General features: G+C 34.1%; 2 protein-coding genes across 4 annotated transcripts in view; both read left to right on the forward strand.

The window, feature by feature from the left end:
* The window catches only part of LOC127847878 (uncharacterized), a 286,419-nt gene that overhangs the window by 250,066 nt on the left and 21,303 nt on the right, over positions 1 to 15,050 (forward strand). The window lies entirely within an intron of this gene.
* LOC127847877 (uncharacterized) overlaps positions 1 to 15,050 on the forward strand; it is an 86,108-nt gene that overhangs the window by 49,755 nt on the left and 21,303 nt on the right. For both annotated transcript variants that reach the window (XM_052380093.1, XM_052380095.1), the window contains 2 exons: positions 8,829 to 9,497; positions 9,620 to 9,778. In XM_052380093.1, the coding sequence (XP_052236053.1) occupies positions 9,018 to 9,497; positions 9,620 to 9,778 (639 nt within the window). In that variant the 5' untranslated portion in view covers positions 8,829 to 9,017. The remainder of the gene's footprint in view (positions 1 to 8,828; positions 9,498 to 9,619; positions 9,779 to 15,050) is intronic.

The following is a 15,050-nucleotide window of genomic DNA, read 5'->3' on the forward strand; positions in this document are numbered from 1 at the left end:
AAGAACCTATCACTGATCTCCTAAAAAAGTTACACTGGCTCCCTGTAGAGGCCAGGGTGATGTTTAAAGTTTAAGTTGTAGTATTTCGAGTAATCAATGGCACAGCTCCAGTTTACATAAGAGAATTGTGTGTACCTGCTCGAGGACAATACAAATTAAGGTCAAACAATGACACAAAATTCAACATCTCTAGAAGACGAACAAAACTTGCTGACAGATCTCTTGCCGTCGTCGGTCCAAAATGGTGGAACAATCTACCTGAGTATCTTAAAGCTTGTCAATCTGAAGCCAGTTTTAGATCAAGGCTGAAAACAGATCTCTTTGGACAATTTTACAAACAATGAGTGTACTTGTAGGATTAATATGAAATCTGCATTTTTACTAACCAAAATAGTAATTGTTTGTTGATTGTTTTAACGTTCTCGAACATAAATATATATCGTAAATACGTTTTGCTTTTAATGCTGAATATGTAATATTGTGAAGCGCAATTGAATATGTAAATAATTTTTGCGCTACATAAATGCTATGAATTTGTATTTGTATTTGAATGTAACACCCGTTTCAGCGCAATGTTTTACTAAAGTTTCTTATTTAACGTGATTTAGTAGAAAACATCTACGTTTTCCCTTTCAAAATCTTACAAATATACAGCACAACAACTGTAAAAGTGTAAAACTAACATTCGAGTACAATATTTAGATGTATCTAGAGAGTGCAGCTACATAACTCGATTATTTAGTATAATGTTACCTTACTGTCGCGCGCAGTGACCCGAACAAGTAGTTTAATCCATTATGCAAACCAATTCAAACCCAAGTGTGTTTGTCAACGGAATTCTAAATATATTAACCTGTTCCCTCCAAATAATTGTTTGTCATAATAAAAAATATGCTTATTTCAATCAATAGGCGTAACTTCTGTGCGACTTCGGAGTAAACGAACTCCGTGGAATAGTCCACCACCCGGACCTGTCTATCGGTTATCTGATCTGATCCTCTGTTAGGTTTAAGTCTGTCAGCAGCGAGGCGCCCGCCTTTACCTATAACACAAGGTGACCTTATTGCATGAACTATAAACAAACGGTTGCGCAGTGGCCATCTGATTACGCATTTATATCAACGTGTACAAGACATGATTAGACGTAAATATTCAATATCAGCTCTTAAATTACAATGCGCATATACATTCATTTCCCTCTCTATGACAGCTTATCCATTCGTGTATTTAATATTTGCTTGCGTACAACATTTCTATCCATGTATTCGGGTTAACACTTGTTATGTGATCGGCATGTATTCATATATATGTAAGACATATATTCCTTTATCGGGCGTGTATTATCAGTACAAGCTTACGAATACTTAGGTTTATAAAGATTTGCCGGTTTGAAGCTGTCACGAGCGTAAAATAATGTCAATTGATTGCTTACATGACGTTATTTTATTATTTAGTATGATCTGAGTTGGCAACTTCAACCATTTTCCTTAGTTTGTTTACAAGGTAAGGTCACTTTTTAATGATAAGGTCAATAAAGTAACAGGTAACAGTCGAATACAGTTATGTGTATTTAATTTTCCTTAGTAAATAAACTCTTTACAGTGTAAATAGTTCCTGTTATGCCAGAAAGGACATATTTTACGTATATTATGCGATTATTTGAATATTATTAAAACACTGTTACAAAAACATCATCACAACTTAATAGGTTAAAACGGAGTTTATTGATTCAAATGCTTTTCACTTCACAACAGAAGATGAATTTCAACTAATTGCAGCCATAATATAAAATTTAATACTTTACAATAACTTCTACTTGTTATACAGTTATCCATACTATGAGAATGAATACACTTCTAGACGGCTTTGTTATGAAGAATTAAAAAAAAATATTTTAAAATTAGGTTAATTGTTGGGCGACCAAAAACGTTACTGGGGATTCACTCATCGAAAAGATCACATTAATTATTATTAGAACAGGATAAAACTACTTAATTGATTTCATTAAGAAGGCTTTCTTGAGTATGCCAATGACCTAAGAGTTGTAGAATTTACGTTTAAAAAATTGCGGTATAGCTTGGGGATTTAGGTTCATTTATCAGCAAAATCTTGCAAACTTGTAAGCAAGCCCCAAATGTTCCATGAATGTATCTTTATATGGGCTCTTTCCAAAAAACCCGTTAGCCATAAAAAAAACAACATGGCGGCCATTTTTTTCCAAAATTGCGGCTGTATAATTGCGTTTAAAAATTTTATTGAAAATCAAGGTATTTGCACTCGAAGACTGATGAAAACAAACATTATTCAGGTTGCTTTGTTGTTAAGAATGTTTAAAAGATACAATTTATTCTTCTTTGACATTTAGATGTGAAATATTGTACATTTGTATCAAAATTGTCGATCTTTGCACAAAAATTGTGAACCACATATGTACGTATATATCACAATAAAGTTATAATATAAAGACAATGCACATACATGTATGGCACACATAAAACAGCTGTGTTAAAACATGTTGAATAAATAAGTATAGCGTTTAAAAAGAAAACTATTTTACACCTAGGGGTGCGCTTATTATGGATTGATTGGTATCAACTGTTGGACAGTACCTTCCAAAAAATAAAAATAACACAATATAAACCACAATCATCACCTTTGTCATAAAGACTAGTTTGAACTTCAAGATTATTAATAATAGTTTATTGTAAATCTAGAGGTGCAACATCATTACTTGAAGACTTATTTTTATTGACTCAAAGTTATGTGTGATCAATCTTGTTTACTGACTTTTAATTGAGTTTGAAATACTAGAAGGGTTATTCAGAACTTCTCTCCTCATAATGTATATGAACTTTCTTTATTCACATATATTGTTTAAGGATCGTTGGGTGTTTTACTACGGTATGATTAAACGTATGATCTTATTAAGACATTTACTGGCACTGTATTGTAATTGGTACTGTTTACATACGCCCTACAATCAATGCAGAGTATGAAAACCCATAGTCCGAAGATTGCTTTATATTGAATATGTAACTTGGCTGATAAAATGGCAATCTATATTGCAACTATCTTAGTTTGAGATCAATACATGATGTAAACACTCGTCAATAGACTTTATTTTACAACATGCGATCATTCATGTGACGAGGTGACCTAAACATAAGATAATTCAAAAAGTATCTGTGTTTTAGATATTTAATTTATTGAACGCGGGATAATAAAATCAAGGTGTCCTTTTCTATAACATGTGATATTCAGCTAAAGGTTGCAAGCTATTAGCCAAGTCAGCATTTAATGTTGTGCATGGATATTCAATCGTTTCATTGATTTGCAGTATACAAATGACACGCTGACCCCAAAATATAAAACCTAGTGAAAAACTTGATAATAACGTTACGACTTAATTTTCATGAACTCGCAGTAAGGATTGTTACGTTACTTTTCAGACAATGTCTAGTATCGTGCAAGTTGCAAAAACAAAACCATATTTTTCAAAAGTAAGCGTATTTTAATCAAAAGATGCAAACAAGAGTTTAATTAAATTTATTGACCTTGGATGAAGTGTCCTCAAATGTGTCAATCGCATCTTGTGAGTGATAGGTGACACGCGTGATTCAATCATCACTGGATAGTTCTAGGTAGCAATTAGCTGCTGATAATATCAGCTTGATATACAGAAAACATACCTATGATAGTAGATTCGTGTATTTCAATACATTTAAATAAACATATGTTGTAACGTTTAGTTGTGTCTTAATAGACTGAAAGGAGGTATGATTCTTGAACTTCCGTAAAAATACTCCACATCAATATAATATGTTTGTGATTTTGTAATATCTTCAATACCGTTTACGTAGTTGTTCACGAACAAATGGAAATAACAACTACAAATGAAAAAGTATACGTAGTGAGGTACCAGTAAACCTATTGTAAATACTTGTAATGTAAAGAAATTGAAGAGGTGTGATCACAAAGAAGTCACACGGGGCCAAGGTACGTTGACTCTGAAAAAGTGACATGCATAACTTAGTGACAAATCTTTAAAAACAGACATAATAATACACACACTGAGTGTTGCTAGTGGGACTTTTCAACACAAAATATGGATAAAAACCGTTTTTTATTTCTTACACTTCTCATATTAAGGATACATATGTAACAGTATTCATTGGATTGAATTCCTAGATGTGTATTATTTTGTTTTCGATCCCTGTGAGCATTGTTATCTATCTTTCACATATTCACTTACTTTCACAATATTATTATACGGGACACTTGCAATAATCAAACTCTCAGCTATATGACACCCAGGTTCGGTAAACGAATGCACTCATAAAATCTCCAATCATTCAAGAAGAACAAGGCAGATTTAACAGGTATTTCAGAAAGAACTCACCATACAAACCACAATATTATGCCAAATTACCGCAAGTTGTTCCACAATTATGAAACTAAGGCAATCGAAAACGCATAACTGCATGTAACAATATATCATATTTGTCAGTTGCAAATATGCACGTATCTTCTTCTGAATGCATATGACAGCAAAACAGGAAACCGTTTCATCTATCACAACCGCATACTTTGCAAGCTCATTGCTCATTTTGAATTCGTATCAACACCGACATTTGCAAAGTTATCTTATTAGAATTTCTAAACAAATGCATTCGCGTTGGATATGCTATTTGCTTTTATATAACGGGTTCAGCGTTGCAAATTGCGATTCAGTACAATCTGGCATCTGCATTGTATCAAAAGTGTAAAAAGCGTTGCATTAAAAACTTCTTCAATCATGAATATCGTACAAAGAAATTCTCTGCATCGCCCTATATTTTTTGCAAAACAAACATCCATTGATAAATATGTTCATACATGCACGCATGCAATTAATAATGTGACCTGCGCGCATGCAATTAATAATGTGAACTTCATTTAACTTTTTACTTCAAAGACGAACGTGTCCTTAGACTGAAACAATGAGTGTGTAATGGGAAAAAGCCATTAATCATACCATCAGTGTGTTTATTTACAAGTATGACCATCCTAGATACATCTTGTCTGTGTTCTGTATCAGTGTTGATTCCTAAAATTGAATGCCATAAACAAAGTCAAAAAATAAAATATATGATCGTTCATAATCCGATTTTAAATTCAATCAGTTCATGCTTTTGTTTAAAATCCTAACATGGTGAGCTAATTGTTTGGATTCAACTCTAGTAATTGTTTGTTGTTAATGGAACTTTCATTGATATTTGCTTTTGCAATCGCTAGAAATAATAAAATATACAAATGCATTCAAGTTGATATCAGTTAGTAAGGTTTTTAATATCAAAATAAGATACGAAATTGTATTGTTCTTCATGTAACTAAGCTTTCATTTTAGAAAATGTTTACAGGAATCAAAGTTTATAGTTCTAAAGTTTGAATCATTTTTGTCACACAAACTGAGGCTGGCTGTTGCAATATATATATATATATATATATATATATATATATATATATATATATATATATATATATATATATATATTTGGTCTGTATTTAAATAGGGAAAAAGTGTCCGAAAATTTATATCCGAAATCATGAAAAATTACGCTAAAATATATACCATTGACTTCGCCATAATAAATGTACAAGTTAAAATTCCCTTAGGCATTTTTTTTAAAAAGGAACATACGAGTTTTCTCAATTTGTTTTATCATTTGCTATTTCATTTTTGTTTCGTGTCCTGTTTTATCTGACTTTTTTTCATCGTTGTCAATATTATTAATATGTGTAAGTCAATACCGATTTTTTATATCGCTGTCGACTCGATAATAGCTTACAAACATGCACTGAACCAAACAAATGTCTGTGCGTAGGTTGGCTACTGACAATAACAAAACCAAATATTTAAGAAATAATTCGTGTACGTTAGGCATATAGTTTGTTGTCGAATAACCCACGGCCGATAGTTAAAATGCGTAAGGATTAAATCACAAGTGCGAAGCACGCGTTATTTGAAACCACGCATCTAAACTTCCGGTCGTGGGTTATTTAACAACAAACAATAAAGTACGTGAATTATTTTGATTCTAACACGATTGTTACTTAAGCTTTATACAATTTATATTAATACTAACACTCCGCTTTCTACCGACAGGTACAAAGTAGCTTAGTCGTCGCATGATCCACAGTCGTCGCTGGAGGCGATTGAACGGTGTGATAATCTTTGTATAGTTATGTGTATCCTAAATGCACAGCTAGTTAACTTTGCATATTAATGAGATAAGAAAAATGAGAACAGACGATGTGTTAATAAGTTGAAAATTAGCTTAAATAGTGAAAAGTTAAAAGCGAATAACGTTTATTTTTGGCGAGTCAAACGTGTGTCTAGTGGGTTTCAACCACAACCTACCAGAATATTGCTCAGGAAAACAGGTAATACTTTTTTCTGAGAGCGAATGGCCATTGGATCACGAAAACTTATACATAAACTGCACTAAAAACGCAAATAAAATACCGCGGTGTTGATTTGTGAGGTCAATACTAACATATCGAATTGGTTGAAGCAAATATATTCGAAACAAATCGGGATTTAGGCAATACATTATACATGTAGACGGGTTATGTTATAGCAAATTGTGTTTGGAAAACGTTGTCGCGAGTTCTAGTGAATCAGTCTATGGCTTATTACTTTAAGACCCGGAAAAAGCAAACAGGAAGCATAAAATATGTAGGCACACATATCGTGTTTTTTAGCGTTTTTAGCGGAGAAAAACAGATAATGTGAGAATAAATAGAACAATTCGCAACACAATAAAGACTCTCTTCAATATTTTGCTTGCAGTATGCATGTGATGTTATAAAGTCGTTATTTTGCTTAAAAGTAAATAGTATCGCGAAAAAAGATGACATGGGCACAACAGTTTCGAGTTGTTTAGGTATGTCAAAAACAGATACTTTTGACCTTGCTAGTACTTTATATGGTAGCATACTTCTTCATAGGACAACTATCATTTTCTAGTAAATTCGAAAACTTGTAAAGAAAACTAAGGAAACTCGAGATCAATATAGAATCTAGACTTTTTTCGTGAGTAAATTATATTGCAATAACGATCAAAAGTAAAAGGGGAACACTTAATGAAGTTCTACTGTTTTTTGCAAAATGTACGGATGTCACAAACAATTTTAAAACTTATTTACGTTGGAGGGATTTAGACAAAAAAAATGCAAACATTTTTGGATTTTTTATGAGTTTGAAACTCGGGAACAATATAGGCTCATTTCGTGATAAAATTATATTGCAATAACAATCAAAAGTAAAGGGGGATAACTTCACGAAGTTTTACTGGTTTTGCAAAATGTACGGATGTCGCAAACAATTTTAAAACTTAAGAATTTTTGTTGAAGAGATTTAGTAAAAAAAGTTATTTTGCCAAATTTTTGGATTTTTTTTAGTTTGAACTTTTTTTAATTACATTTTTTTCTATTTCTATATCGTCTACAGGATGAGGTCATAATCCTAAATTTTCAACTTAATAATAAGACGTATGTGAATTTAAAAAAAGATTGTTTCGCCTAATGTTGTGTGTACACTTAAAAAAATTCTTACACGGCACGTGCCAAATTTCAAACAAGAAGAAAATCGTCTATGGGTTATTCTTCAATAATTATAAGCGGAGCTTATACACTGAAAGCACGCGCTGTTACTAAACAAAACATGCCGATACATTTCCACCAGCGTAATAATCCGGTATTTTATTAATGAAAGTCGCGTCTGATCGAAAGAACAGCCGAAAATTATTTTTTCATGGGTGGAACTTCACATAAAATAGTTCACAAGACAAATAAGATACACTGTATAAATATTTAGTAAAACCCGTATTAGAATCGAAATAATTCGTGTACGTTATAGTTTGTTGTCGAATAACCCACGGCCGGAAGTTTAGGTGCGTATGGATTAAATCACGAGTGCGAAGTGGGTTATTCGACAACAAACTATAACGTACACGAATTATTTCTTAAATAAAATTTGTAATGAACTTGTTAATGAAAAGTATCTGGTTCTCAACAGCAGGACTTTGCCTACAAAACTTGGTATCAAAGGATCGTTTCATGGCGTGTGTACTTTAATTCAATATTTTATCTCGCCCAAAATGTAACATTTTGATAATTTCATAGTATTTTCAATCGCTGCACGTAAAATAATCATCCTTATGTTTTCCTCAAAGGAAGGCCAGATTTGGCCAGACCTATGAATCTTTTAAGTCAAACGAGATAAGTCGCTCACTCTTCGTAAAATGTATCATCACGTTTCGATGTGTCGCTGTTAGATTTTACACCGATTGCGGTTTATTATGTTCTTTTTATACATGCTTCAATTTTGAAAAATGTTACAATGGTATTGCTATAGTTGGGTTCTTATTATAAAATGGTTAAATAGTAACCAAGTAGCTCTTGTATTGCCAGTCAATTTGAATTGTGATGCTGTGAGCTTATTTATAATAATCAAAATTTATTGTTTTATGAATGAATGTTGCTCAAGTGTGAGGTTGTGAGCTTCTGAGAGGGGCCTTTTCACGTTTTGGTAAATAAACAAAAATAAACCATATTGTTTCAGATTCGCAAATTTTCGTTGTAGTTATGGTATTTGTGTGGAAATTATTACATTTAATAATTTATTCGTTACCTTATGCTGTTTCTCTAGAAATATAGTCCTTTGCAATAGCGAATCAGGTTAACTTTACCTGCAGGCTTATAGGTTTTCTGACAGGTATGTTTTTTTTCTTTGAAAAAAATCATAATGCAAACCATGTGAATAATTTGTCGTATTTTATTTGCAGACAATGCAGACAACCATGTGAGAAGTGCATAAGTAATCTTCAAGTCAGCCCAATATTTGAAATGTGTTCGTAACCTTGCATAGTTATGAATATCTGTACTACAGTATAAATATTGTGTAAAGATTGGATGTCAAATATATTGTTACTGTTCTCGTTACTGCAACGCTGGCGTAAAAAATAATATTGACAATGGAAAAAAGGTTTGAGACAAAAGAGGCCCAAAACTGGCTTAAATGTATGATTGCAACATATGCGACCAGAGACGTAATTGCACAATTAGCCGAACTCGGATTTAAAGCATTTTACACGGATTTACGACGGAATATGCTTGCAAAACACGGTATACTTAAAACAACTACGTGTAGTTCGTGTATTGATCCCTCCAAACAGTGCCGCCTGTGTTCAGAAATAGGTAATCGCATTTGGGTCTACCATCGTTTTAATAAGCCACATTTAAAAGGCCCATCATGGAGCAATACGGACATTACAAAATGGTGCAGTGATTCATGGGAGTTAGCGAAGTGTTACATGCCTCCCACGGGTTACAAGAATAAACCAAGTGCTGACAAAACAGATTTCAACGGGATAATTGGTGCTTTAATCAACTGTACATGGATGCAGAATTACTTTACAGATGATCTTAGCCAGAATACTAATATCTGCATGAAGGTATTTGGTAATTTACTTGTCATCCTTTATTTATCAGTAATTGACGTACGTAATGATTTTTGTATGCCATGTTACAAGTGCATATCTTTGTGAAATTATTTCCTTACCTCTTAATTTGACAGGCGCGAGAAAAAGTTAACGCACTACGGCACATACATGACACAAACATAGATGAAGGGGAAATGATCAGCCTCTTCGATTGTCTTTTCAATCTCCTTAATGACCCTGCATACCTGAACAGCTTTAAACCAGCAGTGGAAGCAAGAACATACCTTACTCAGGTAATGTTCATTACTCCTCAAATAACATTGAAGAACCAAGAACTATGGAAAGCCAAAGGGGACCCCCGCCAAAATACATATACTTATATAGTAACTATCGGGATTTTCATTTTTCGCGGAACTTTCACTTTCCGCGAAAAACCAAGGCCAGCATAGCCATAAAATACTACATACAAATCGAAATCTAAAAAGAGCGGAACTTTAATATATTTTCCGTCGGAACAATTATCTTTCAACCCTGTAGAGAAAGCGGGCTCAAATAATCGCGCGGAACCTTAATATTATCTACTCTGTACAAATAGTAGTGTATAAAATCGCGCGGACCTAATCCACAAAGCGCGGAACACAAATATCTTCCGCGAAAATTAAGCATTGAATTACTGTACAAATCTCGGGTTGCTATGTAAATTGCGGGTTGCTAATGAAAAATCGCGCGGAAGATTCATTACTCCGCGCGATTTTCAATAGCATTGAATTACTGCACGAAATTCGGGTTGCTATGTGGTTACGCGATAAAATTTGATTGGTTCCGACACCTAGAAAGAACCAATCAAAACTCGCGTCTTATCCAGCATTCATGCAGTCATCATGATGACGGTTGTTTCACATTAACACAAAACCTTTTAAGGGCGAAAGAGTGATCAATTTTGATGACATTAGCAATGAGGTTAGTATTTAACATACATGAATTATGAATTTTAATGCAATTAAAACAGCTCAAGAGTATCGAGTGTTGTTTTCACGGTTTGTCTATATGCAAACGTCTCTGATAAAACATAAACACCCGTCATAATCATATGTCGTCAAATAATGAAATATAGTGTTTGTGTGTAAGAAACATCTTCCCTTAAGCTCAGTAAGTAGAGAGCCAAGTTATTGTTATGGCAGTCGTATGCTCTAGTCCAGCACCGTATACATCTTCAATTAAAAAGAAAAAGAACAAGGCTTTACAGGCGATTCATCCCAAAGGCAACTCGTACCTTGGTCAACTCGTCCCCATTTTTAGCTCGGCGTTTTCGGAGCAAACCCGAGGTATTGTCATAGCCAGCTCGTCGTCCGCCGTAGGCGTCGTGCTAAAACCTAAGCATTGGTTCTAAAATCAAAGTGATCCACCTACAACTTTGAAATTTCATATGTAGATGCACCTTGATGAGTTCTACATGCCACACCAATTTTTGGGTCACTAGGTCAAAGTCACTGAAACCTCTAATATAAAACTTTAACATAGGCTCTAAAATCAAAGTGCTTCCACTTACAACTTTGAAACTTCATATGTAGATGCACCTTGATGAGTTCTACACGCCACACCCATTTTTGGGTCATTAGGTCAAAGGTCAAGGTCACTGTGACCTCTACTATAAAACTTTAACATTGGCTCTAAAATCAAAGTGTTTCCACCTACAACTTTGAAACTTCATATGTAGATGCATGTTGATTTGTTCTACACGCCACACCCATTTTGGGGTCACTAGGTCAAGGTCATTGTGACCCCTAAAAAAAAATCTGACGAGCACCTGTAGCCGAGCGTGGCACCCGTTATGCGGTGCTCTTGCTGTCAACTCGTACCTCATTCAAACTATTCAACTTGTTTCATGTGTCTTATTTTGTCACAATTGTCAAATTCTTGAAATACATCAACCACAAGTGTCAATTTTCATCAACACTTTCGCTGCTTATACATATCTTCAGAAGACAACTTGCGTGAGCAATGCTTAGATAATTTAGGTGGAAACATCAAGAGGAAAATAAAAATTGTCTCTATAGGTGACTTATAAGCTAACCATCCTACACCTATTTCTGTATATCGGGTACGGGTTTAGTTCGGGTAGGTACAAGTTGACTAAAAAACAGGTACGAGTTGACCACAATGGGTAGGTGTTTACCACGGAACAATTTGACCGGCATGCGGAACAAGATTATTGATGATTATATTTAACTGTCACACAAATCTGAAAGATAACGCAATGTATTACAAACACAATGACTGTCAAGACATTCTAAACTCTTACAGTTAACATATAACAGGTGTACACATCTGATATACTGACCAAATTAAATAACTCAAGATTCACACCAGATACGACACAGTTTCAAAACTCAACATTTTGTCTGCATGGAACGCCAATTTAGTCCAAACAATTTGATTTAACCAGTGAATTCTGAGCTATATTTCTTAAAGCAGAATGCACATTATGTCTAAAAAGTGTTTTACGGCTTATTTCTGGTATGAACTATCTTCACACAAAGCATCTGGTAAACCTTCAGATATCAATAGCAGAATGCAAATAATGAGTATAATGTTCTGTATTGTGGAAGAAATACATGTAGTAAAATAATATGATAGTATGAAAAATGGTTTCTGTATTTTATAGCTATAGCAGTGTTCCCAACTTGAACATCATCTTCTGTGTACATAGCTGAGGCAGAGCCAGCTTGCCCATCTGACATCTGTTGTGGACAACCGAGTCAGAGCCAGCTTGCACGTCATCTGTTGTGGACATTGGTGTTAAAGCCAGCTGTTGTGAACATCCGTGTAAGAGCCAGTTTGCACGTCATCTCTTTTGGACATCGGTATTCGAGCCAGCTTGCACATCCTCTGTTGTGGACATCCGTGTAAGTGCTAGCTTGCACGTAATCTGTTGTGGACATCTGTGTTAGAGCCAGCTTGCACGTCATATGTTTAGGACATCAGTCAGAGATAGCTTGCATGTTATTTACTTGTGGACATTAGTCAGAGCCAGCAAGGACAATCTCTGTTGTGGATATCTGTCTTAGAGCTTGCACGTCATCGGTTGTTCACATCCTTGTTGTAACCAGCTTGCACATCAACTGATGTGGAAATCTGAGTCAGAGCCAGCTTGCACATCATCCGTTGTGGACATCTCTTTATGATTCTACTCTTTGCTTAGATTAACACTGTGACTTTAGTGTAATACGTTACAACCTTAAGCTATTCCTATTGTTGAATAAAAATATTGTGTCATTAAAATATAATTTGTTGGATAATTTGTATGTTGAGTTGTATTGTTTGGTCATTGCAAAGTATCAAGTTATTTTAAGACAAGAAAAAGCTCATCTTTCATCATGTATTTATATTAAAATTCTTGAATGTTAGTGAAGGTACAGTTCATATAATTAAAAGCAATTGTAATATGATTGCTTGTGTTTTATTGCACAGTGAATACCATGTTGTCTTTATGCTGACATATAGAACGGAGAAATAGTAAACTGTCGTTTTTATATGCAATGGGATTGTTTATCAAGACTTGTATGTTCAGATGAAAAAATTGCCAAAATTTTTCTCTTTATATTTTATTCCTGCTAAGTTGATGCAATAAATTTAAGTCTTTAATGGCTTGTGTTTCTTGTAATATTATTTGTAAGCAAATTTGGCTGTAGTATTAGATGCATGCTGTACAAGATACTGTAGATCAACATTATATTGTTTGAGTATGAATAGATAATTCAAGGTGCACAGCCATTAATTTTGCCCTCCACCATCTCCGATTTTGGTTAGACAGTTGCAAGTTACTTGCATTAGTATGAAGTCTTAAAAATTAGTATAATTGCTGTTGTGTTATTATTAACCTTTTCCTGCTCTGAAGAAATTTTAAAATTTCTACATGCAAACATCATAAAACCAGAACAGCCTGCAAGTAACTCACAATCTGTTCAGGTTTTATGCTGTTTGCTGCTCATCAGTATCCATGGGTTGGAAACAAAACCATTAAAACTTTAATATAGTAAGAAAGGTGTTAAATTAAATTTATTCTCGAATGTGTCTTAGTGCGTTTTTGAGTGGTACAGGGTTAAATGTCTCATTTTGTTTTTGATTATCTTTGGTTTATTGAACATATATGAGCCTTGCTCTGTGAAAAAGGGGTTTTATGCATGTGCGTTAAGTATCGTCCCTGATTAGCCTGTGCGGTCTGCCCAGGCTAATCTGGAGTGCTCATGCATTAAACCACTTTTTCACAGAGCGAGGCTCATATGTATTAGACAGCACATTCAAATAATACAATTTAAATCTGAATCTTTTATTTAGTTGCAATACCTTAAAGCTTACTATGTTTGCAGTTTTAGTGAAAACACAAACTTTTAATCAAAGAAGCATATAATGTGTATTACTCATTAAATCAACTTCCACTTTATTCCATACACGTGTTCGACTCTGTGACATTATGTTCTGTCAAAGCTTTTCATTGCAAATTCATTAAACATAAATTGGTAACCTTGGGTATCCAAAAGGAATCCAAATTTTACTAGCCATAGACTTTCCAAAATGCAATTGTTTCTGAGAAGTATTTTTCTCTAGAATGTGGCAAAACTCCTAAGCAATTCCTTTTTGGGCTAATGGTAGGGCTTATGCGTGTAACACCCATTGACAAATTATTAAATATACATTGAAAGGTCATTGTTCACAAAACGGATCATGATATAACATGATGCAGCATTTTGTACTATATCAAATTAAATGTTGCTGAAAACAGTAGAATATTCAAATTATGGACATTTTATTCTGTTAATAATGCTACCTTTTTAACATTACAAATCAATAAAGCATGCTTAACAATAGCAGAACTCTTTTGACTTTAAATTATCTTTTCAAGTCTTTAAATCCTTACAAAATTCATTGTTCCACTAACACCATCCTATAAAACAGGTTATGGCTTCCAATTGTTAATCAACTATAAAGCATGAACAAAGGCACAAATATCGCAGTATCTTTTGCAAATGATACAAATGTCCATGGCCTCGATACGGAACAAAAAGCAAGATTTCTTGTAAGGCGGTAAGCTGAATCCACGAGAACATTAGAAAAATTGTCCATTTAATGCGCCACTGGGCAGTTCCAATTTAAATGGGCATCATGCACAGAACTTGGCCATCCAGGGCATATGTCCAAACATTTCAAGTTACTGTCACAGACTGCTTGAAGAACTAAACTGCTGATAAACAAGGACCTATGCTCAGATGTTGAAGCAGGACATGCACTGTGGGTTCCATCAACAGTCCAATCATTTTACATCATTCATGAAATCCATAGGCAATGATCTTCAGCTCATGACGAGATTCTGGAAATCTGATGTACTGCTCCATCATTGCTGACAAGACTCTACATGTTGAAATGACTGTGTAATGTTGAGTCCCTGAAATACAAAAGTATAATTCATGCTAGAGTTTAGCCATATTAATTATGCTTGATTGCATTGAAATATTTAGGCTTATTAAGACATTATAGAGTCCGTTTTCTGGGAATAATCAGTACTTT

This window comes from Dreissena polymorpha, chromosome 10, assembly GCF_020536995.1.
Source record: "Dreissena polymorpha isolate Duluth1 chromosome 10, UMN_Dpol_1.0, whole genome shotgun sequence".
Classification (NCBI taxonomy): domain Eukaryota; kingdom Metazoa; phylum Mollusca; class Bivalvia; order Myida; family Dreissenidae; genus Dreissena; species Dreissena polymorpha.